Genomic DNA, 27,137 nt, shown 5'->3' with positions numbered 1-27,137 from the left:
GAAAAAGAGTTTAAAATGATTCATGAAACAGTCTTATTCTCATGGTAATAATAGTATAGTTATGCCCTCAGAAGTTTACCCACTGTCCGGCGTCAACCGATTTAAATATATCTGCCCCGTGTTAGTTTCCTATGCTGTCATCCGTGGGAAAACACATTGAGACAAAATGCCATGTTAACGTGAAAAGCACAATAGGCCACCATGGCAAAAAATAACCACTTTCATCAAGAGGGTGATGGTGTTATTGAAACGTTTCACCTATTTAAATGTTGCCAAGTTAATGGTTTTAAACGAGGCTACAGGGCTGGGCCAATCAGCACAGGGCTGGGCCAATCAGCACTCCATTCAGTCTTATTCTTGAGACTAACTGACAAAGTAGAAACAGTAGTGTGTGTGTGTGTGTGTGTGTGTGTGTGTGTGTGTGTGTGTGTGTGTGTGTGTGTGTGTGTGTGTGTGTGTGTGTGTGTGTGTGTGTGTGTGTGTGTGTGTGTGTGTGTGTGTGTGTGTGTGTGCATGACGTGTCTACGGAGGCAAAGTGTGCCTATTAATTCCAACAGTCATATATCCCGTCTCAGACCATGTTACAAACGTCTGTGTTAAAAAAAAAAAGTTTAATTAAGAAGTTAACGCATAGAGCCCCAAGTTGATTATCCCTTTTATACCACGGCTATAATCTAACACGTCGTGTTCACCACCCAACGAAGTAGCTAGCAATTATACTAGCAATTATACTAGCAATTATACTAGCAATTATACTAGCTACAGTAGTTGTCGTGGTAACCAAACAAACAGACCTGCTAGTTTAGTTAACCAAACCGTCAGTCCTTTTGCTTGCTATTATGAAAATCTAGTTCAACAACGCCAATAATGTTTTCAATTCAACTTCTGCTTTCAAAAGCAGCTCAAAACGTAGAACATGTCAAAACTGAAGCCATTGAATTCTACCGTGCATTATAAGGAAATAACGCACGTTCTAGAATGCCCTTCAAGCCAATCAGAAAGGAGTGTTCAACAATGCCATGGTATAAATGGACACCCTCTCATAAAGTCTAAATAAATGTCTAAATTTGCCAACGGTTCTCTATAGTCTGTTGCAATATAATTATTATTCAGCGTAATGCATCAAGGGGCGTAAATGTGTTGGTGCTAATGCTTTCCGTTTTGTCGTCTTCATTGATCGTGTTAATTAACTAGCAAAATTAGCGATTCAAAATGTAGACTGATTTATTTGTCAAGTTATCTTTACAATGTGAATGTGTTAAATTCTGAAAACCCTTTATTCCCGTTTGTTTTGTAAGCTGTTTTCTGTGCCTGATCGTCCTTCCTCCAGCCTGACGGTAGCCTACACTCGTAGGAAAAAAAGGTTCCTTGATAAAGAACCAAAAGGGTTTCATTGCTTGCTCCATACATGGAACCCCTAACAGTTCTATATAGAACTCTTTGATCAGAACCCTAGAGGTTATTATTCACTAAACCAAAGCGGTTCCGTATTGAACCCTGCTTGGGCAATTTAGGAATTAATCCTACTACTATTAATAAATACTAATATTTTGAGGTAAGAATATAATTTAATGAACAGTTTTAAAAAAAATGGACAAAAGAATAGCAACGTGTTTTTTAAAATTATTTATTGTCATTATGTTCTAACATATACTGAAGAAAAATGTAAATGGAAGATTCAATGATTTTACTGAGTTACGGTTCATATAAGGAAATCAGTGAATTGAAATAAATTCATTAGGCCCTAATCTATGGATTCACATGATGGGCAGCCAGGCCCAGCCAATCAGAATACCCCACAAAAGGGCTTTATTACAGACAGAAATACTCCTCTTCATCGGCTGTCTGGGTGAAGAAGCCGGATGTGGAGGTCCTGTGCTGGAGTAGTTACGCGTGGTCTCTGAGGCCGGCTGCCAAATTCTCTTTGAAACACCTTTTGGGGGCAGCTTATGGTAGAGAAATGAACTTGAAATGCTCTGACTACAGTTCTGGTGGACATTCCTGCAGTCAGCATTCCAATTGCTTCTCCCTCAAACCTTGAGAAATCTGTGGCATTGTGTTGTGTGACAAAACTCCACATTTTAGAGTGGCCTTTTATTGTTTATTGTTCGGTGTAGTTTTGAAATATGCACTGGTGGTCAGGGAGGCATCTCTTTGTTTGATTGATGGCCCATGTCAAGTCTAGCTGACTTCTTTACAATACAATACCTTAAACTACAATATACTACACTACACTACAATACACTACTCTACACTATACTACAATACAATAAGCTACAACACAATACAATATACTACACTACAATATACTACACTACACTATACTACAATACAATATACTACACTATACTGCAATACAATAAGCTACAATACAATATACTACACTACAATATACTGCACTACAATACCCTACACTACAATATACTGCACTACAATACCCTACACTACAATATACTGCACTACAATACCCTGCACTACACTACAATACAATATACTACACTACAATATACTGCACTACAATACCCTACACTAAAATATACTGCACTACAATATACTACACTACAATATACTACACTACAATATACTACACTACAATACAATATACTACACTACAATATACTACACTACAATACAATATACTACACTACAATATACTGCACTACAATACCCTACACTACAATACAATATACTACACTACAATATACTACACTACACTATACTACACTACAATATACTACACTACAATACAATATACTACACTACAATATACTACACTACAATACAATATACTACACTACAATATACTGCACTACAATATACTGCACTGCACTACAATATACTACACTACAATACAATATACTACACTACAATACAATACCCTACACTACAATATACTGCACTACAATACCCTACACTACACTACAATACAATATACTACACTACAATATACTACACTACAATACCCTACACTACACTACAATACAATATACTACACTACAATATACTACAACACAATACCCTACACTACAATACAATACAATACCCTACACTACAATATACTGCACTACAATATACTACACTACAATATACTACACTACACTACAATACAATATACTACACTACAATATACTACACTACAATACAATACCCTACACTACAATATACTGCACTACAATACCCTACACTACACTACAATACAATATACTACAATACAATATACTACACTACAATATACTACACTACAATACAATATACTACACTACAATATACTACACTACAATATACTGCACTACAATATAATATACTACACTACAATATACTGCACTACAATATACTACACTACAATACAATACAATATACTACTCTACAATACCCTACACTACAATATACTGCACTACAATATACTACACTACAATACACTACAATACAATATACTACACTACAATACCCTACACTACACTACAATACAATATACTACACTACAATATACTGCACTACAATACCCTACACTACACTACAATACAATATACTACACTACAATATACTACAACACAATACCCTACACTACAATATACTGCACTACAATATACTACACTACAATACACTACAATATACTACACTACAATACCCTACACTACACTACAATACAATATACTACACTACAATATACTGCACTACAATACCCTACACTACAATACAATACAATATACTACACTACAATATACTGCACTACAATACCCTACACTACAATATACTGCACTACAATACCCTACACTACAATATACTGCACTACACTACAATACAATAAGCTACAACACAATACCCTACACTACACTACAATATACTACACTACAATACACTACAATATACTACACTACAATACCCTACACTACACTACAATACAATATACTACACTACAATATACTACAACACAATACCCTACACTACAATACAATACAATATACTACACTACAATATACTGCACTACAATACCCTACACTACAATATACTGCACTACACTACAATACAATAAGCTACAACACAATACCCTACACTACACTACAATATACTACAACATAATACCCTACCGTACACTACAATATACTGCTAAATTAACCCCTGACATTCTGTCGAAATTAACCCCTGACATTCTGTCGAAATTAACCCCTAACATTCTGCCTAAATTAACCCCTGGCATTCTGTCTAAATTCACCCCAACGTTCTGTCTAAATTAACCCCAACATTCTGTCTAAATTCACCCCAACGTTCTGTCTAAAGAAACCCCTATCTTTCTGTCTAAATTCACCCCAACGTTCTGTCTAAATGAACCCTAATTTTTCTGTTTAAATTCAACCCAACGTTCTGTCTAAATGAACCCCTAACATTCTGTCTAAATTAACCCCTGACATTCTGTCTAAATTAACCCCAACATTCTGCCTAAATTAACCTCAAGATTCTGCTAAATTAACCCCTAACATTCTGTCTAAATTAACCCCTGACATTCTGTCTAAATTCACCCCAACGTTCTGTCTAAATTAACCGCAACATTCTGTCCAAATTAACCCCAACATTCTGTCTAAATGAACCCCAACGTTCTGTCTAAATTCACCCCAACGTTCTGTCTAAATTAACCGCAACATTCTGTCCAAATGAACCCCAACGTTCTGTCTAAATGAACCCCAACGTTCTGTCTAAATTCACCCCAACGTTCTGTCTAAATTAACCGCAACATTCTGTCCAAATTAACCCCAACATTCTGTCTAAATGAACCCCAACGTTCTGTCTAAATTCACCCCAACGTTCTGTCTAAATTAACCGCAACATTCTGTCCAAATTAACCCCTGACATTCTGTCTAAATGAACCCCTAACTTCCTGTCGAAATTAACCCCTGACATTCTGTCGAAATTAACCCCTAACATTCTGTCTAAATTAACCCCAACATTCTGTCTAAATTCACCCCAACGTTCTGTCTAAATGAACCCTAATCTTTCTGTTTAAATTCAACCCAACGTTCTGTCTAAATGAACCCCTAACTTTCTGTCTAAATTAACCCCTGACATTCTGTCGAAATTAACCCCAACGTTCTGTCTAAATTAACCCCAACATTCTGTCTAAATTCACCCCAAAGTTCTGTCTACATGAACCCCTAACTTTCTGTATAAATTAACCCCAAAATTCTGTTCAAATATACCCCAGAATTCTGTATAAATTAACCCCAAAATTCTGTTCAAATACACCCCAAAATTCTGTCTAAATTCACCCCAAAATTCTTTCTAAATTAACGCCAACATTCTGTCCAAATTAACCCCAACATTCTGTCTAAATGAACCCCTAACGTTCTATCTAAATTTACCCCTAACGTTCTGTCTAAATGAACCCCTACATTCTGTCTAAATTCACCCCAACGTTCTGTCTAAATTAACCCCTGACATTCTGTCGAAATTAACCCCTGACATTCTGTCGAAATTAACCCCTAATATTCTGTCTAAATTAACCCCAACATTCTGCCTAAATTCACCCCAACGTTCTGTCTAAATTAACCCCAACATTCTGCCTAAATTCACCCCAAAATTCTGTCTAAATTCACCCCAAAATTCTTTCTAAATTAACGCCAACATTCTGTCCAAATTAACCCCAACATTCTGTCTAAATGAACCCCTAACGTTCTATCTAACCCCTAACGTTCTGACAATTCTGTCTAAATTAACCCCTGACATTCTGTCTAAATTAACCCCTGACATTCTGTCTAAATTAACCCCAACATTCTGCCTAAATTAACCTCTAAATGAACCCTACATTCTGTCTAAATTAACCCCTGACATTCTGTCTAAATTAACCCCTGACATTCTGTCGAAATTAACCCCTAACATTCTGTCTAAATTAACCCCAACATTCTGTCTAAATTCACCCCAACGTTCTGTCTAAATAAACCCCTATCTTTCTGTCTAAATTCACCCCAACATTCTGTCTAAATTCACCCCAACGTTCTGTCTAAATGAACCCTAATCTTTCTGTTTAAATTCAACCCAACGTTCTGTCTAAATGAACCCCTGACTTTCTGTCTAAATTAACCCCTGACATTCTGTCGAAATTAACCCCTGACATTCTGCCTAAATTAACCTCAAGATTCTGCTAAATTAACCCTTGACATTCTGTCTAAATTAACCCCTGACATTCTGTCTAAATTAACCTCAACATTCTGTCTAAATTAACCCCTGACATTCTGTCTAAATTAACCCCAAAATTCTGCCTAAATTAACCTCAAGATTCTGCTAAATTAACCCCTGACATTCTGTCTAAATTAACCCCTGACATTCTGTCTAAATTAACCCCTGACATTCTGTCTAAATTAACCTCAACATTCTGTCTAAATTAACCCTTAACATTCTGTCTAAATTAACCCCTAACATTCTGTCTAAATTAACCCCTGACATTTTGGCTATATTAACCCTTAACATTCTGTCTAAATTAACCTCAACATTCTGCCTAAATTAACCCTTAACATTCTGTCTAAATTAACCCCTGACATTTTGGCTATATTAACCCTTAACATTCTGTCTAAATTAACCTCAACATTCTGTCTAAATTAACCCTTAACATTCTGTCTAAATTAACCCCTGACATTTTGGCTATATTAACCCTTAACATTCTGCCTAAATTAACCTCAACATTCTGTCTAAATGAACCCTTAACATTTTGGCTACATTAACCCCTAACATTCTGTCTAAATGAACCCTTAACATTTTGGCTATATTAACCCTTAACATTCTGTCTAAATTAACCCCTGACATTTTGGCTATATCACCCCTTAACATTCTATCTAAATTCAACCCTAACATTATGTCATCTCGGCCAGGCCTGTTTAGCACCATCAAAGTTTTACTGTCATTTTTTCATACAATATACTACACTACAATACAATACCCTACACTACAATATACTGCACTACAATACCCTACACTACACTACAATACAATATACTACACTACAATATACTGCACTACAATACCCTACACTACACTACAATATACTACAACATAATACCCTACCGTACACTACAATATACTGCACTACAATACCCTACACTACAATATACTGCACTACAATACCCTACACTACAATATACTGCACTACAATACCCTACCGTACACTACAATATACTACACTACAATACCCTACACTACAATATACTGCACTACAATACCCTACACTACAATATACTGCACTACAATACCCTACACTACAATATACTGCACTACAATACCCTACACTACAATATACTGCATTACAATATACTACACTACACTACAATACAATATACTACACTACAATATACTACACTACAATACAATATACTACACTACAATATACTACAACACAATACCCTACACTACAATACAATACAATACACTACACTACAATACAATATACTACACTACAATATACTACAACACAATACCCTACACTACAATACAATACAATATACTTTGTCCATTAGTTACAGTAAACAACAGAAATGTGTATTTTGCTCCGTTCCCAACACCCCCACACTGTAGACCTCATACATACAGCTGAGGCAAACACAGGTTCAAGCTTTATAACCCCCCACACTGTGGGGTTAAGGCCCCTTTCGGCCACAGATCCAACTCCTTAGCCACCTGATTTACTGGTTCCAAAGACGAAGACAAAAGGAGCAAAACATGAGTTTATCTTCAGAAATCAGCATGAGTTCATGTGCCAAAAAATGGAGACAAAATGCTTTGCAGAAATATAACTATTATGATGTAGAAGAACACATTTACATGCAGTTGTTATCAGCAGCGGCCGAAAGAGAGATCCTCAAGTAGTTTCAGACTGACAAAAACATACAGTGTGTTAATACAAGTCCTGTAACGATTGACTAACTCAGTCAGAAAGTCCTCTAATGACGAATTGCCAATGTCAAGGTCTTTAGCTATATTTAGTCCATTTAAAAACATATATTGTTTACTTGAAATAGTTAGCTGGCTAGCTTGTAAAGTGGTGAGTTAAAGGAGCCTAAGTTAGCTAGCTAGCGTACACATGTACTCAAATTCTCGTAACATCCCAACATTATTTATCTAGCCTTGACTTTGGCATCATATATTTGAATTATACACATGCAAAAAATGAACGGGTTTAAGTTCGACCACCGTCCTCTTGCGTAGTTGCATTGTCAAACTGGAAAGGATTGGCAGTTGGTTTTGGAATTGACTTCAGAAAGGATTCATGACCCTTGACCGGTATTCCACATTTTGTTGTGTTACAGCGTGAATTCAACAAAAACACATTTTTCTTTAAATCTACACACAATGGCAAAGGGAAAACATGTTTTTACGAAATGTTTGCGAATTTATTGAAAATTAATTCCAGCAATATCTAATTTACATAAGTAGACACACCCCTCAGTCAAAACGTGTTAGAATCACCTTTAGCAGAGATTTAACGTGTGAGTCATTCTGGGTAAATCTCTAAGAAATGTGCAACCTGGATTGTACAATATTCTTTTTAAACTTCTTCAAGCTCTGTCAAGTTTGTTGTTGATCATTTCTAGACAGTCATTTTCAAATTTTGCCGTAGATTTTCAGGAAGATTTAAGTCAAAACTGCAAATATGCCACTGAGGAACATTTAATGTCCTTGGTAAACAACTCCAGTGTAGATTTGCCCTTGTGTTTAAGGTTATTGTCCTGCTGAAAGGTGACCTAATCTCCCAGTGTCTGTTGGAAAACAGACTGAACCAGGTATTCCTCTAGGGTTTGGCCTGTGCTTAACTCTATTCCATTTATTTTGATTCTAAAAAAAACTCCCTAGTCCTTAACGGCGACAAGCATACCTATAACAAAGATTCAGCCACAATCATGCTTGAAAATACGAAGAGTGATTTGATGGGGTTAATGATGGGGTTAATGATGAGGTTAATGATGGGGTTAATGATGAGGTTATTCAATGTGTTTCTATGGACTAATAGCAGTAAGGACTATCTGTGATTCAATGTGTTTCTATTAGCAGTAAGGACTATCTGTTATTCAATGTGTTTCTATGGGCTAATAGCAGTAAGGACTATCTGTTATTCAATGTGTTTCTAATAGCAGTAAGGACTATCTGTTATCAATGTGTTTCTAATAGCAGTAAGGACTATCTGTTATTCAATGTGTTTCTATGGACTAATAGCAGTAAGGACTATCTGTTATTCAATGTTTTTCTAATAGCAGTAAGGACTATCTGTTATTCAATGTGTTTCTAATAGCAGTAAGGACTATCTGTTATCAATGTGTTTCTATGGGCTAATAGCAGTAAGGACTATCTGTTCTTCAATGTGTTTCTATGGGCTAATAGCAGTAAGACCAAAAATCATTTTTCATCAACATTTTTTATATACTGAAACGAGTTTTAAGACTCCAAATCAAATAGCTAAATGATCCTTGGTATGACCTTCTTCAAACAATTCCATATAGTTTAGTAGAACTACACCCCCTCCTCGGGCTTAGATGAGGCTTTTATGGGTTAGGCACATTTTCCCTCCTCCTCATTCCGGTCATAACAAAAGAGTTGAATACTTATTGACTTAAGACATTTCAGCTTTTCATTTTTAATTCATTTGTAAAAAATGTCTAAAGAATGCATGGCATTATGGGTAATATGTAAAGACCAGTGACCCGAAATCTCAATTTATCCCATTTTAAAATTCAGAATGTAAAACATCAAAATGTGGGAAAGGTCAAAGGGCACTGGAAGAAAGCATTTCATCTAAGAGTGTATGGTTTTATTAAACCCATTATTTCCTTTAGCTTCTAGCATTTAGTTTGCAACCTCACGTTTGTATGAACCTTGCTGTTTGCCATTCAGACCTCGGGGACAATAACGTTGCAATATATACAGTTGATCTTCCTCATAGAAAACGAACACGTCGGGACGTCAGTAGCCATGTTTTAGAACAGACAAAATCATACAGGAGCATCATTAATATGGATGTACATGTCAATGGAAACAGCGAAAACAAATGAAAACGGAACATTAGCTGTATTTTCAGTTTGATTAATTAACTCATTTAGCTTTAGTCAGATGTTGACCTCTAAAATCCCCATTCCAATCTGGGGTATGGATAGAACCTTCACTGCATATATATATATATATACAGTATAAATATATATATATATATATATATATATATTAGGTTTTATATAAAGGATTCTTTAATCTCTTCCAAAGAACCAAAAGGTTATATATAGATCCGCAAATAACCCTTTTTTTCTAAGAGTGTAACGTTACTGTAGCCTACAGTACAGCGAATACTATAGTGTAGAATCATACCTATTACAGTAAATTATACCTGTGTTGTACAACAGCTCTACCCTGTGCCCATGTGTAGCTAAACTCCCCAGCTGTCGGTCTGTCTGTTTCCCTCCCTGACTCCCCTGCTGTCTGTCTGTCTGTTTCCCTCCCTGACTCCCCAGCTGTCTGTCTGTTTCCTACCTGACTCCCCAGCTGTCTGTCTGTCTATCTGTCTGTTTCCTACCTGACTCCCCAGCTGTCGGTCTGTCTGTCTGTTTCCCTACCTGACTCCCCAGCTGTCTGTCTGTCTGCCTGACTCCCCAGCTGTCTGTCTGTCTGCCTGTTTCCCTACCTGACTCCCCAGCTGTCTGTCTGTCTGCCTGTTTCCCTACCTGACTCCCCAGCTGTCTGTCTGTCTGTTCCCTACCTGACTCCCCAGCTGTCTGTCTGTTTCCTACCTGACTCCCCAGCTGTCTGTCTGTCTGTCTGTTTCCCTCCCTGACTCCCCAGCTGTCTGTCTGTCTGCCTGTTTCCCTACCTGACTCCCCAGCTGTCTGTCTGTCTGTTTCCTACCTGACTCCCCAGCTGTCTGTCTGTTTCCTACCTGACTCCCCAGCTGTCTGTCTGTCTGTTTCCCTCCCTGACTCCCCAGCTGTCTGTCTGTCTGCCTGTTTCCCTACCTGACTCCCCAGCTGTCTGTCTGTCTGTTTCCTACCTGAATCCCCAGCTGTCTGTCTGTCTGTTTCCCTACCTGACTCCCCAGCTGTCTGTCTGTCTGTCTGTTTCCCTACCTGACTCCCCAGCTGTCTGTCTGCCTGTTTCCTCCCTGACTCCCCAGCTGTCTGTCTGTTTCCCTCCCTGACTCCCCAGCTGTCTGTCTGTTTCCTACCTGACTCCCCAGCTGTCTGTCTGTCTGTTTCCCTACCTGACTCCCCAGCTGTCTGTCTGTTCCCTACCTGACTCCCCAGCTGTCTGTCTGTCTGTTTCCTACCTGACTCCCCAGCTGTCTGTCTGTCTGTTTCCCTCCCTGACTCCCCAGCTGTCTGTCTGTTTCCCTCCCTGACTCCCCAGCTGTCTGTCTATCTGTCTGTTTCCTACCTGACTCCCCAGCTGTCTGTCTGTCTGTTTCCCTCCCTGACTCCCCAGCTGTCTGTCTGTCTGCCTGTTTCCCTACCTGACTCCCCAGCCCAGCTGTCAGTCTGTCTGTCTTCCTACCTGACTCCCCAGCTGTCTGTCTGTCTGTTTCCTACCTGACTCCCCAGCTGTCAGTCTGTCTGTTTCCTACCTGACTCCCCAGCTGTCTGTCTGTCTGTTTCCCTACCTGACTCCCCAGCTGTCTGTTTGCCTGTTTCCTCCCTGACTCCCCAGCTGTCTGTCTGTTTCCCTCCCTGACTCCCCAGCTGTCTGTCTGTTTCCCTACCTGACTCCCCAGCTGTCTGTCTGTTCCCTACCTGACTCCCCAGCTGTCTGTCTGTCTGTTTCCTACCTGACTCCCCAGCTGTCTGTCTGTATGTTTCCCTCCCTGACTCCCCAGCTGTCTGTCTGTTTCCCTCCCTGACTCCCCAGCTGTCTGTCTATCTGTCTGTTTCCTACCTGACTACCTGACTCCCCAGCTGTCTGTCTGTCTGTCTGTCTGTTCCCCTACCTGACTCCCCAGCTGTCTGTCTGTTTCCTACCTGACTCCCCAGCTGTCTGTCTGTCTGTTTCCCTCCCTGACCCTCCCCAGCTGTCTGTCTGTCTGTCTGTTTCCTACCTGACTCCCCTCCCCAGCTGTCTGTCTGTCTGTTCCCTACCTGACTCCCCTCCCCAGCTGTCTGTCTGTCTGTTTCCTACCTGACTCCCCAGCTGTCTGTCTGTCTGTTTCTTACCTGACTCCCCTCCCCAGCTGTCTGTCTGTCTGTCTGTTTCCTACCTGACTCCCTCCCCAGCTGTCTGTCTGTTTCCTACCTGACTCCCCAGCTGTCTGTCTGTCTGTTTCCTACCTGACTCCCCAGCTGTCTGTCTGTTTCCCTACCTGACTCCCCAGCTGTCTGTCTGTTTCCCTACTTGACTCCCCAGCTGTCTGTCTGTTTCCCTACCTGACTCCCCAGCTATCTGTCTGTCTGTTTTCCTACCTGACTCCCCAGCTATCTGTCTGTCTGTTTCCTACCTGACTCCCCTCCCCTCCCCAGCTGTCTGTCTGTTTCCTACCTGACTCCCTCCCCTCCCCAGCTGTCTGTCTGTTTCCTACCTGACTCCCCTCCCCAGCTGTCTGTCTGTTTCCTACCTGACTCCCCTCCCCAGCTGTCTGTCTATTTCCTACCTGACTCCCTCCCCTCCCCAGCTGTCTGTCTGTCTGTTTCCTACCTGACTCCCTCCCTCCCCAGCTGTCTGTCTGTTTCCTACCTGATTCCCTCCAACTCCCCAGCTGTCTGTCTGTTTCCTACCTGACTCCCCTTTCCAGCTGTCTGTCTGTCTGTTTCCTACCTGACTCCCCTTTCCAGCTGTCTGTCTGTCTGTTTCCTACCTGAATCCCCTCCCCTCCCCAGCTGTCTGTCTGTTTTCTACCTGACCCCTCCCTCCCCAGCTGTCTGTCTGTTTCCTACCTGACTCCCTTTCCAGCTGTCTGTCTGTCTGTTTCCTACCTGACTCCCCTTTCCAGCTGTCTGTCTGTCTGTTTCCTACCTGACTCCCCTCCCCTCCCCAGCTGTCTGTCTGTCTGTTTCCTACCTGACTCCCCTCCCCTCCCCAGCTGTCTGTCTGTTTCCTACCTGACTCCCCTCCCTCCCCAGCTGTCTGTCTGTTTCCTACCTGACTCCCCTCCCCAGCTGTCTGTCTGTTTCCTACCTGACTCCCCTCCCTCCCCAGCTGTCTGTCTGTTTCCTACCTGACTCCCCTCCCCAGCTGTCTGTCTGTTTCCTACCTGACTCCCCCCCCTCCCCAGCTGTCTGTCTGTTTCCTACCTGACTCCCCTCCCCTCCCCAGCTGTCTGTCTGTTTCCTACCTGACTCCCCTCCCTCCCCAGCTGTCTGTCTGCTTCCTACCTGACTCCCCTCCCTCCCCAGCTGTCTGTCTGTTTCCTACCTGACTCCCTCCCCTCCCCAGCTGTCTGTCTGTTTCCTACCTGACTCCCCTCCCCTCCCCAGCTGTCTGTCTGTTTCCTACCTGACTCCCTCCCTCCCCAGCTGTCTGTCTGTTTCCTACCTGACTCCCCTCCCTCCCCAGCTGTCTGTCTGTTTCCTACCTGACTCCCCTCCCCTCCCCAGCTGTCTGTCTGTTTCCTACCTGACTCCCTCCCCTCCCCAGCTGTCTGTCTGTTTCCTACCTGACTCCCCTCCCCTCCCCAGCTGTCTGTCTGTTTCCTACCTGACTCCCCTCCCCTCCCCAGCTGTCTGTCTGTTTCCTACCTGACTCCCCTCCCCTCCCCAGCTGTCTGTCTGTTTCCTACCTGACTCCCCTCCCTCCCCAGCTGTCTGTCTGTTTCCTACCTGACTCCCCTCCCCTCCCCAGCCCGCCGGTGACTCAGTAGCTCACCGCTCCCTGCATGTTCACTTCCAGTCTGAGTTCTGACGCGGCTTTTCCCTTCATTTGGTCCTGGACAAAGCATTGTAACGACGAGACTAGTCTACATTAGGGGACACATTTATAGAGACAGAAGACCACAGATAATGTGAATGTCATGGTTTTACCGTTCGCCACGTGTTTGAGCGACAGAAGGCATGCGGGGAGACTATCCTGCTCTGATCTGATGGACTGTAGCGAGAGGGAATCAACCCGACTGCCACAATGTTCATTTGTAAAGTTAAAAAGCCCTGGCCTGTATGGGGATGCATCTCGGTATGTATTTGTGTGCGTGTAGGCACTGTTATATGACGCTTTTAATCATACAACAATATTCATTAAACTGTTACACTGGTTACACGTGTAGGCTATAATATGTATTTAATATTAAACCCGTCATCAGAGCGGCATGTCCTCTGTAGCATTAGTAACCTAACCGGTAACATATTGGTCATTGGTAGTTGGTGAAGGGCACCAATAGGTCCCGGAGACACCACGTGGTGTGTCATCAGCACGTTAAGCGCCGGGCACCGGATAGATACCCTATATAAACCACAAACCGTCAGCAAGAGGCACCGGGAAGCCCGGCCTCCTTTCCGCAGCACGGTATCATGGCTACTAAACCTAAACACCGGGAAGCCCGGCCTCCTTTCCGCAGCACGGTATCATGGCTACTAAACCTAAACACCGGGAAGCCCGGCCTCCTTTCCGCAGCACGGTATCATGGCTACTAAACCTAAACATGGACACGACTTTCCCCTTTATCTCACCGACTCACAGCTTGTATCTAATTCAACCACCGTTTAACCCTGTCATATAGGCTACATTAATGCATTAAAGATTGTGTTACATGGGCTAGGTTGGGAATACATTTGGCTGATGTACATTTTGTTGAAATATATATATATACTACTGGCAATAAACAACATTGTAGAAGATTGTTCAAAGCCGTTTTCGCACGTTTATTCTCGTGCCTTTGAACGTGTTCTGTACATGTAATCGCCCGCAGGCTCGAGGGCTTTTTCAATTTGGCACAAAGACCCGCAGACGCACCTGGAGCCGCTGACTACTGAAGGAGAGTTTTGTGTTTTGTTTCTTTTAGTAGGTTAATTATAGATTATTTGGATTTTTTTTTTGTATCAGACTTAATTAAATTCACACATGATGAAATCGGTCTGGTGTTTTGACGCGGACTTAACAATGAATATGTCCTAAAAAAAAAAAATCCCACTCGCCCGTTCAGATGTGGTTTTGTAGCTGGAGACGGTTTTATTTTGAGGCACCGAGGCGCCCAGGGAACTCTACAGTGGAGAGAAATTTAGCGAGTCCCATTTTCCGTCCCGAGAGCTGAAGTTTCTCAACTGCGTCGAGCAGACAGACATACTGGCTGAGTCGCTAAGGAGGAGAGGAGAGGAGAACTGGCGTGTGGTCTTGACTCTTTCCAGTATCTAGAGGCTGTGCTGTAACCTCGTCTGTTGTAATGCGCATTCCCGTAGATCCCAGCGCCACGCGGAGGTTTAGCCCGCCGTCCGGTAGCCTCCAGCCGGTCCCGGCCAAGATGAACGAGCTCAACACTCCGACCGGGACCGGGCAGCAAGACAGCACGGTGCCAAGGCTGCGCCTGCAGGAGAACCGGAGCATGGCGGAGATCATAGCGGACCACCCGGCGGAACTGGTCCGGACTGACAGCCCAAACTTCCTCTGCTCGGTTTTACCGTCTCACTGGCGCTGCAACAAGACGCTGCCTGTCGCCTTCAAGGTAAATTACATTATCTTTATAACTTTATACACTCTCCTTATACATATTTATATTTTATATTAAATATATCTGGGTAAAACAACCTTTACACTACTTAACTTCAAATATGTTGTAGGCCTACGTAGCAACTGGGAGAAAACGTCTCATTTTAAATTTCTGTACTGGGGGGTTTGGGCCGGGAAAATTAATGTGTTTATGTTTTATAAAATAGTAGGCTATTGCTCTGCCATAAAATTAGTTTTACAAATTATAATAATAATTTGTGTTAGGCCTATTCCTATAATATTTGTGTTGGCTATAGCAGGTCTGCAGATGTGGCTGGTTTATTTAAACAGATTTGGATTGAGGAGAGCAGAGCAGACAGAGTCGCGTGCTTCGTAGAGGATTTAATTAACAAAGCATTATTGTGTAAAGCTGATAATTAACAAAGCATTATTGTGTAAAGCTGATAATTGGGAGCAGCGGGGCGTGAAATGAAGACATGTTGTGTATGTTAACTTTCATCAACTACATATTTTAAAACCAATGTTCATGGCACATCTCTGTTATTGTCTCAGCCGTTGGGAGACAGACAGATAGACAGACTGGTGTTATTAATCACAGCGCCTTTAGATATGATATACACCTCACGCTTACTGAAATAATTATATTTTTCACCACTCAAATTAACTTCGAAATTGAGGGACATTTTACACATTTTACACATCCTAATTGTAATTAAATTCGAAAACATAATTACATAAAATGAAATGCAGGCATACAGCTACCGTTATATACACGGTGTCCTAAATAAACACGAAAATAGATGCGTTTGATAAACATATTGCTAAATATTTCAATTTAGGCCTGGATTTTTTTCCCACAATTATACAACTTCATCTGTTCCTTGTAAATATATATTCATTAATTACGGATGTTGATTTAACATATAGGCCTAGAGCATTACCGGGAACACCAAACTCATGTAACTCATCCTTTAATTTTGCTGCGTAAAAAAAAATATACACAAAATACATTTTATATAAAATCATTTTCATCTGACGTTTTCTATTTTTTTCCAATGAATACCTGTTTGCGGTTTATCACCGCAAAGGAGCCTGCTGAACGTTGTTCCAATACCATTTAAAATGATATGAATATAACTAACACTGATAGAAGATTCATCTGTATATTAAACGATCATGTTTCTAAGTATTTCTTTAGAGTTGGCAATACGTTCTCATTTCCCCCATGGTCATTAACATGGTCATTAACATGGTTTTATTATTAATATTGCTGTTACCTGTAGACTACAGGCGGGCTGTAGTTCCACCTGTAATTATGTTTATCCACCTGTAATCCGATGGTAGAGCTAGCCGATGCTAGCCTCCAGCTATCTCGGTTTACACACTATAATGTTCAAACGTCCTACTCACTGACATGATGGAGAACATATTGACATGTATATATATATATAAAAAAATAAAAATTAAAAGTTTGAAAGGAGATTTAGATTTTTTTATTTAAAAAAATATATAATTTAAAAAAATAGGATTAATCCCATGTAGAACTGAACCATTGTAATATAGTGTCAGTGAGAAGGCCTCATCCTCAGCCCAACCACCTTTCTACCGAGTCTATTTACTACTATATGGGCTAGTATCATTACATGTCCCACTTGTTTAGCTCTGCATTGTTGAGAAAAGGGTTGTCAGTCAGCATTTCACTGTTAAAGTTTACACCTGTTGTATTATGTGCTTGTGATAAATAAAATGAGATTGGATTTGAAAGGTCCTTTAAACTATCTTGGGCTGTTAATAAAAAATAAACAACTGAATTGTGATATACATGTAATATAGTAATAGTGTAAATACAATTTTTGCCTCTTTTAGTTTCTCCCAGTATCAGGTTAGTTTCAGTTTCTCCTAGTATCAGGTTAGTTTTAGTTTCTCCCAGTATCAGGTTAGTTTTAGTTTCTCCCAGTATCAGGTTAGTTTTAGTTTCTCCTAGTATCAGGTTAGTTTCAGTTTCTCCCAGTATCAGGTTAGTTTTAGTTTCTCCCAGTATCAGGTTAGTTTTAGTTTCTCCCAGTATCAGGTTAGTTTCAGTTTCTCCCAGTATCAGATTAGTTTCAGTTTCAGGCTAAGGTATCAAAGGAAGGATAGGCACCATTTTGTGTGGAGGCTCTGTTCTGTGCTTAGTCATATATGACATCCCAGCATCCAATCCTCTCCAGGTTGTGGGGTTGGGAGAGGTGACTGATTGGGACCCAGTTTTTCTCAATTCTGGACATTTAATCCGGTGATGGCGGGGATAGTCATGCAAAACAAGCCCCTAGTCTGCCAGATAGCTCAGCAAAACAAGCCCCTAGTCGGGATAGTGATGCAAAAGAACCAGGTGGCTCAGATAGTCACTCAGAAAACAAGCCCCTGTCGCCTCAGATGGGCCGCAGCAAAACAAGGGGTCAGTGTCTATACTATCTGGATCTATATCTAACTGAATGTAGGCCGCATGTTAGTGTCTCTATCTTCATATCTACGTACAGTTGAAGTCGGAAGTTTACATACACCTTAGCCAAATACATTTAAACCCAGTTTTTCTCAATTCTGGACATTTAATCCTAGTAAAAAATTCCCTGTCTGCCTCAGATAGTCACTCAGCAAAACAAGCCCCTAGTCTGCCTCAGATAGTCACTCAGCAAAACAAGCCCCTAGTCTGCCTCAGATAGTTACTCAGCAAAACAAGCCCCTAGTCTGCCTCAGATAGTCACTCAGCAAAACAAGCCCCTAGTCTGCCTCAGATAGTCACTCAGCAAAACAAGCCCCTAGTCTGCCTCAGATAGTCACTCAGCAAAACAAGCCCCTAGTCTGCCTCAGATAGTCACTCAGCAAAACAAGCCCCTAAGTCTGCCTCAGATAGTCACTCAGCAAAACAAGCCCCTAGTCTGCCTCAGATAGTCACTCAGCAAAACAAGCCCCTAGTCTGCCTCAGATAGTCACTCAGCAAAACAAGCCCCTAGTCTGCCTCAGATAGTCACTCAGCAAAACAAGCCCCTAGTCTGCCTCAGATAGTCACTCAGCAAAACAAGCCCCTAGTCTGCCTCAGATAGTCACTCAGCAAATCAAGCCCCTAGTCTGCCTCAGCTAGTCACTCAGCAAAACAAGCCCCTAGTCTGCCTCAGCTAGTCACTCAGCAAAACAAGCCCCTAGTTTGCCTAAGATAGTCATTCAGCAAAACAAGCCACGTTCAACAGCTCACTAAAAAGCTTAAAATTAATCTGGGCTTTTCTTTAATTTTGGATTCATTTTAAGCTAGAAAATACCTTGTTGCAGCCACTATTTAGCCTTTGTTGGACTTATGGTGATGTTCTGTACATGAATACCCAAGGGTCATACCGAGTTGACCACATACTGTTGACCTGTTGACCACATACTGTTGACATGTGACCAGATACTGTTGACCATATATTGTTGACAATATACGATTGACCTGTTGACCACATACTGTTGACCGCATATTGTAACCACATACTGTGGACAACATACTCTTGACCGCATATTGTAACCACATACTGTGGACAACATACTGTTGATGTGTGGACCACATACTGTTGACATGTTGACCACATACTGTTGACCACATATTGTTGACCTGTTGACCACATGCTGTTGACCTGTTGACCACATACTGTTGACCACATACTGTTGACCTGTTGACCATATACTGTTGACATGTTGACCACATACTGTTGACCTGTTGACCACATACTGTTGACCTGTTGACCACATACTGTTGACCTGTTGACCACATACTGTTGACATGTTGACCACAGTGTTGACCTGTTGACCACATACTGTTGACCTGTTGACCACATACTGTTGACCTGTTGACCACATACTGTTGACATGTTGACCACAGTGTTGACCTGTTGACCACATACTGTTGACCTGTTGACCTGTTAACCACATACTGTTCACCACATACTGTTCACCTATTGACAATGTACTGTTGACATGTTGACCACATACTGTTGATGTGTTGACCACAAACTGTTGACCTGTTGACCACATCCTGTGGACCACATACTGTTGACCACATACTGTTGATCTGTTGACCACATACTGTTGACCTGTTGACCACATACTGTTGACCACATACTGTTGACATGTTGACCACATACTGTTGACATGTGACCACATACTGTTGTCCTGTTGACCACATACTGTTGACCACATGCTGTTGACCACATGCTGTTGACCACATGCTGTTGACCACATGCTGTTGACGACATACTATTGACCTGTAGACCACATACTATTGACCTGTAGACCACATACTGTTGACCTGTTGACCACATACTGTTGACATGTGACCACATACTGTTGAAAATATACTGTTGACCTGTTGACCACATACTGTTGACCACATACTTTTGACCACATACTGTTGATATGTGACCACATACTGTTGACATGTGACCACATACTGTTGACCATATACTGTTGACAATATACTATTGACCTGTTGACCACATACTGTTGACCGCAAAGATTTTAACCACATACTGTTGACCACATACTGTTGACCACATTGTGTTGACCAAATACTGCTGAACAAATACTGTTGACATGTTGACCACATACTGTTAACCACATACTGTTAACCACATACTGTTGACCACATTTTGTTGACCACATACTGTTGACCACATACTGTTGACATGTTGACCACATACTGTTGACCACATACTGTGATGAGCTGTTGACCACGTTCTGTCGACCACATAGTCTTGACTATATACTGTTGACCACATTCTGTTGAACTGTTGACCACATACTGTTGACCTGTTGACCACATAGTGTTGACCACATGCTGTTGACCACATACTGTTGACCACATACTGTGATGAGCTGTTGACCACGTTCTGTCGACCACATGCTGTTGACCTATAGATCAAATACTGTTCACCTGTTGACCACATGCTGTTGACCACATTCTGTCAACCACATAGTCTTGACTATATACTGTTGACCACATACTGTTGACCACATACTGTTGACCTGTTGACCACATACTGTTGACCTGTTGACCACATTGTGTTGACCACATTGTGTTGACCTGTTGATCACATACTGTTGATCTGTTGACCACATACTGTTGGTCTGTTGACCACAAACTGTTGACCTGTTAACCACATACTGTTGACCACATACTGTTCACCTATTGACAACGTACTGTTGACATGTTGACCACATACTGTTGACCACAAACTGTTGACCACATACTGTTGACATGTGACCACACTGTTGTCCTGTAGACCACATACTGTTGACCACATGCTGTTGACCACATGCTGTTGAAGACGTACTATTGACGACGTACTATTGACCTGTAGACCACATACTATTGACCTGTAGACCACATACTGTTGACCTGTTGACCACACACTGTTGACCACATACGGTTGACCACATACTGTTGACATGTGACCATATACTGTTGACAATATACTATTGAACTGTTGACCACATACTGTTGACCGCAAAGATTTTAACCACATAGTGTTGACCACATACTGTTGACGTGTGGACCACATACTGTTGACCACATACTGTTGACCTGTTGACCACATACTGTTGACATGTTGATCACATACTGTTGACCACATGCTGTTGACCACATACTGTTGACCACATTTTGTTGACCAAATACTGCTGAACAAATACTGTTGACATGTTGACCACATACTGTTAACCACATACTGTTAACCACATACTGTTGACCACATTTTGTTGACCACATTCTGTTGAACTGTTGACCACATACTGTTGACCTGTTGACCACATAGTGTTGACCACATGCTGTTGACCACATACTGTTGACCACATACTGTGATGAGCTGTTGACCACGTTCTGTCGACCACATAGTCTTGACTATATACTGTTGACCACATATTGTTGACCTGTTGACCAAATACTGTTGACCTGTTGACCACATACTGTTGACCACATACTGTTGACCTGTTGACCACACACTGTTGACCACATACGGTTGACCACATACTGTTGACATGTGACCATATACTGTTGACAATATACTATTGAACTGTTGACCACATACTGTTGACCGCAAAGATTTTAACCACATAGTGTTGACCACATACTGTTGACGTGTGGACCACATACTGTTGACCACATACTGTTGACCTGTTGACCACATACTGTTGACCACATGCTGTTGACATGTTGATCACATAGTGTTGACCACATGCTGTTGACCACATACTGTTGACACATACTGTTGACCACATACTGTTGACCACATGCTGTTGACCACATACTGTTGACCTGACCACAAACTTGACCACATACTGTTGACCACATGCTGTTGACATGTTGACCACATACTGTTGACCACATAGTCTTGACTATATACTGTTGACCACATATTGTTGACCTGTTGACCAAATACTGTTGACCTGTTGACCACATACTGTTGACCACATACTGTTGACCTGTTGACCACATACTGTTGACCTGTTGACCACAAACTGCTGACCACATACTGTTGACATGTGACCACACTGTTGTCTTGTAGACCACATACTGTTGACCACATACTGTTGACCACATGCTGTTGACCACATGCTGTTGACGACGTACTATTGACCTGTAGACCACCTACTATTGACCTGTAGACCACATACTGTTGACCTGTTGACCACACACTGTTGACCACATACGGTTGACCACATACTGTTGACATGTGACCACATACTGTTGAAAATATACTGTTGACCTGTTGACCACATACTGTTGACCACATGCTTTTGACCACATACTGTTGATATGTGACCACATACTGTTGACATGTGACCACATACTGTTGACCATATACTGTTGAACTGTTGACCACATAGTGTTGACCACATGCTGTTGACCACATACTGTTGACCACATACTGTGATGAGCTGTTGACCACGTTCTGTCGACCACATAGTCTTGACTATATACTGTTGACCACATATTGTTGACCTGTTGACCAAATACTGTTGACCTGTTGACCACATACTGTTGACCACATACTGTTGACCTGTTGACCACATACTGTTGACCTGTTGACCACAAACTGCTGACCACATACTGTTGACCTGTAGATCAAATACTGTTGACATGTTGACCACATGCTGTTGACCACATTCTGTCGACCACATAGTCTTGACTATATACTGTTGACCACATATTGTTGACCTGTTGACCAAATACTGTTGACCTGTTGACCACATACTGTTGACCACATACTGTTGACCTGTTGACCACATACTGTTGACCTGTTGACCACAAACTGCTGACCACATACTGTTGACATGTGACCACAATGTTGTCTTGTAGACCACATACTGTTGACCACATACTGTTGACCACATGCTGTTGACCACATGCTGTTGACGACGTACTATTGACCTGTGGACCACCTACTATTGACCTGTAGACCACATACTGTTGACCTGTTGACCACACACTGTTGACCACATACGGTTGACCACATACTGTTGACATGTGACCACATACTGTTGAAAATATACTGTTGACCTGTTGACCACATACTGTTGACCACATACTTTTGACCACATACTGTTGATATGTGACCACATACTGTTGACATGTGACCACATACTGTTGACCATATACTGTTGACAATATAGTATTGACCTGTTGACCACATACTGTTGACCGCAAAGATTTTAACCACATACTGTTGACCACATACTGTTGACCTGTTGACCACATAGTGTTGACCACATGCTGTTGACCACATACTGTTGACCACATACTGTGATGAGCTGTTGACCACGTTCTGTCGACCACATAGTCTTGACTATATACTGTTGACCACATATTGTTGACCTGTTGACCAAATACTGTTGACCTGTTGACCACATACTGTTGACCTGTTGACCCCATACTGTTGACCTGTTGACCACATACTGTTGACCACATTGTGTTGACCTGTTGATCACATACTGTTGACCACATGCTGTTGACCACATACTGTTGACCTGTTGACCACATACTGTTGACCTGTTGATCACATGCTGTTGACTACATGCTGTTGACCACATACCGTTGACCGCAAAGCTGTTGACCATATATTGTTGACCACATACTGTTGACCACATACTGTTGCCCTGTTGACCACATACTGTTGACCACATACTATTAACCTGTTGAAAGTATACTGTTGATCACCTTCTGTTGACCGCAAAGCTGTTGACAACATAGTGTTGACCACATGCTGTTGACCACGTACTGTTGACTTCATGCTGTTGACTACATTCTGTTGACTTCATGCTGTTGACCACGTACTGTTGACCACATACTGTTGACCTGTAGACCACATGCTGTTGACCACATGCTGTTGACCACATGCTGTTGACCACATGCTGTTGACAACATACTGTTGACCACAAACGGTTGACCTGTAGACCACATACTGTTGACCACATGCTGTTGACCACATACTGTTGACCACATACTGTTGACCACATGCTGTTGACCACATACTGTTGACCACATGCTGTTGACCACATACTGTTGACCACATACTGTTGACCACATGCTGTTGACCACATACTGTTGACCACATGCTGTTGATCACATACTGTTGACCACATGCTGTTGACCACATACTGTTGACCACATACTGTTGACCACATATTGTTGACCACATAGTGTTGACCACATGCTGTTGACCACATACTGTTGACCACTTGCTGTTGACCACATACTGTTGACCACATGCTGTTGACAAAATACTGTTGACCTGTTGACAACATGCTGTTGACCACATACTGTTGACCACATACTGTTGACCACATGCTGTTGACCACATACTGTTGACCACATGCAGTTGACCAAATACTGTTTACCTGTTGACCACTTATTGTTAATCACATACTGTTGACCACATACTGTTAACCATATACTGTTGACAACATACTGTGATGAGCTGTTGACCACATACTGTTGACCACATGCTGTGATGAGCAGTTGACCACATACTTTCGACCACATTGTGTTGACCTGTTGATCACATACCGTTGACCGCAAAGCTGTTGACCACATACCGTTGACCACATACTGTTGACCACATACTGTTGACCTGTTGACCACATACTGTTGCCCACATACTATTAACCTGTTGAAAGTATACTGTTGATCACCTTCTGTTGACCGCAAAGCTGTTGACAACATAGTGTTGACCACATGCTGTTGACCACGTACTGTTGACTTCATGCTGTTGACCACATTCTGTTGACCACGTACTGTTGACCTCATGCTGTTGACCACATTCTGTTGACTTCATGCTGTTGACCACATTCACTGACCACATGCTGTTGACCTCAAAGCTGTTAACCACATAGTGTAGACCACATACTGTTGACCACATACTGTTGAACACAAACTGTGGACATGTTGACCACATACTGTTGACCTGTTGACCACATACTGTTGACCACATGCTGTTGACATGCTGTTGACCACATGCTGTTGACCACATACTGTTGACCACATACTGTTGACCACATGCTGTTGACCACATCCTGTTGACCACATACTGTTGACCACATGCTGTTGACCACATGCTGTTGACCACATACTGTTGACCACATGCTGTTGACCACATGCTGTTGACCACATAGTGTTGACCACATGCTGTTGATCACATGCTGTTGACCACATGCTGTTGACCACATGCTGTTGACCACATGCTGTTGACAACATACTGTTGACCAAATACTGTTGACCTGTTGACAACATGCTGTTGACCACATACTGTTGACCACATACTGTGATGAGCTGTTGACCACATACTTTCGACCACATTGTGTTGACCTGTTGATCACATACTGTTGACCTGTTGACCACATACTGTTGACCACATACACTACCGTTCAAAAGATTGGAGTCACTTAGAAATGTCCTTAGTTTTTGAAAGAAAAGCACATTTTTGTGCAAGAAAAGCACAAATTGACAGAGCTTGAGAGGATCTACAGAGAAGAATGGGAGAAACTCACCAAATACAGGTGTGCTAGCTTCATTCTAGCTTCATACCCAAGAAGACTCGAGTCTGTTATTGTTGCCAAAGGTGCTTCAACAAAGCACTGAGTAAAGGGTCTGAATATTTATGTAACAAAATATATATTTTTATACATTTTCAAAATGTTCAAAAAATCCGTTTTTGCTTGACATTATGGTGTATTGTGAGTAGATTGATGAGGAGAAAAACAAACTATTTAATCAATTTTAGTATAAGGCTCAACAAAATGTGGAAATATTTAAGGGGTCTGAATACTTTCCAAATGCACTGTATCTATCTGAATTTAGGCCACAGCGGCCACAGTTAGGGTCTACATCTATATATCAATGTTACTATATCTGGTAAAATGCTTCAATGTTCTGAATGTTTAAAAAAATTCGCCCATCTACACACCTCATCATGACAAAGTGAAAACATGTTTTTAGACAACTTATTGATAATGAAATACAGAAATATCTCATTTACCTAAGTCTTCACACCCATGAGTCTGAAGCACCTTTGGCAGCGATTACAGCTGTGAGTCTTTCTGGGTGAGTCTCTAAGAGCTTTCCACACCTGGATTGTGCAACATTTGGTCATTATTCTTTTTTAAAAAATTCAAGCTCTGTCAAATTGGTTGTTGATCATTGCTAGACAACCATTTTCAGGTCTTACCATAGATTTTAGTAGAATGTAGAATGTCAAAACTGTAACTCGGCCACTCAGGAACATTCCCTGTCATCTTGGTAGGCAACTCCAGTGTAGATTTGACCTTGTGTTTTAGGTTGTTGTCCGGCTGAAAGGTGGGTTATTCTCCTGGGGGAAAGCAGACAACCAGGTTTTCCTCTAGGATTTTGCCTGTGCATAGCTCCATTCTGTTTCTTTTTTATCCTGAAAATCTCAAGTCCTTGACTATTACAAGCATACCCATAACATGATGCAGCCACAACTATGCTTGAAAATATTAAGTGTTTACTGAGTAATGTGTTTAATTTGATTTTTCTCAAACATAACAATTTGTATTCAGTACAAAAAATGTATTGCTTTGCCACATATTTTGCAGTATTACATTATTGCCTTGTTGCAAACAGGATGACATTTTGGAATATTTTTATTCTGTACAGGCTTCCTTATTTTCACTCTGTCATTTAGATTAGTATTGTGGAGTAACTACAATGTTGTTGATCCATCCTCAGTTCTCTCTGATCACTGTTTTAAAGTCACCATTCGCCTCATGGTGAAATCCATGAGCGGTTTCCTTCCTCTCCGGCAACTGAGTTAGGAAGGACGCCTGTATCTTTGTAGTGACTGGGTGTATTGATACACCATCCAAAGTGTAATGAATAATGTCACCATGCTCAAAGGGATTCAATTCAATGTCCTCTTTTTATATTTTTACCCACCTACCAATCGATGCCCTTCTTTGGGAGTCAATGGAAAACCTCCTTGTTCTTTGTGTTTGAATCTGTTTGAAATTCACTGCTC

General features: G+C 41.4%; 1 protein-coding gene across 1 annotated transcript in view; it reads left to right on the top strand.

The window, feature by feature from the left end:
- LOC112239220 (runt-related transcription factor 2) overlaps window positions 1-27,137 on the top strand; it is a 238,812-nt gene that overhangs the window by 153,094 nt on the left and 58,581 nt on the right. The window contains 2 exon segments of the mRNA XM_042300561.1: window positions 15,330-15,592; window positions 17,808-17,872. Of these exon segments, the coding sequence (XP_042156495.1) occupies window positions 15,330-15,592; window positions 17,808-17,872 (328 nt within the window).

This window comes from Oncorhynchus tshawytscha, linkage group LG18 (genome assembly GCF_018296145.1).
Source record: "Oncorhynchus tshawytscha isolate Ot180627B linkage group LG18, Otsh_v2.0, whole genome shotgun sequence".
Lineage (NCBI taxonomy): Eukaryota > Metazoa > Chordata > Actinopteri > Salmoniformes > Salmonidae > Oncorhynchus > Oncorhynchus tshawytscha.
The sequence above is the reverse complement of the archived record's forward strand: the minus strand, read 5'-3'. Positions and strand labels throughout refer to the sequence as shown.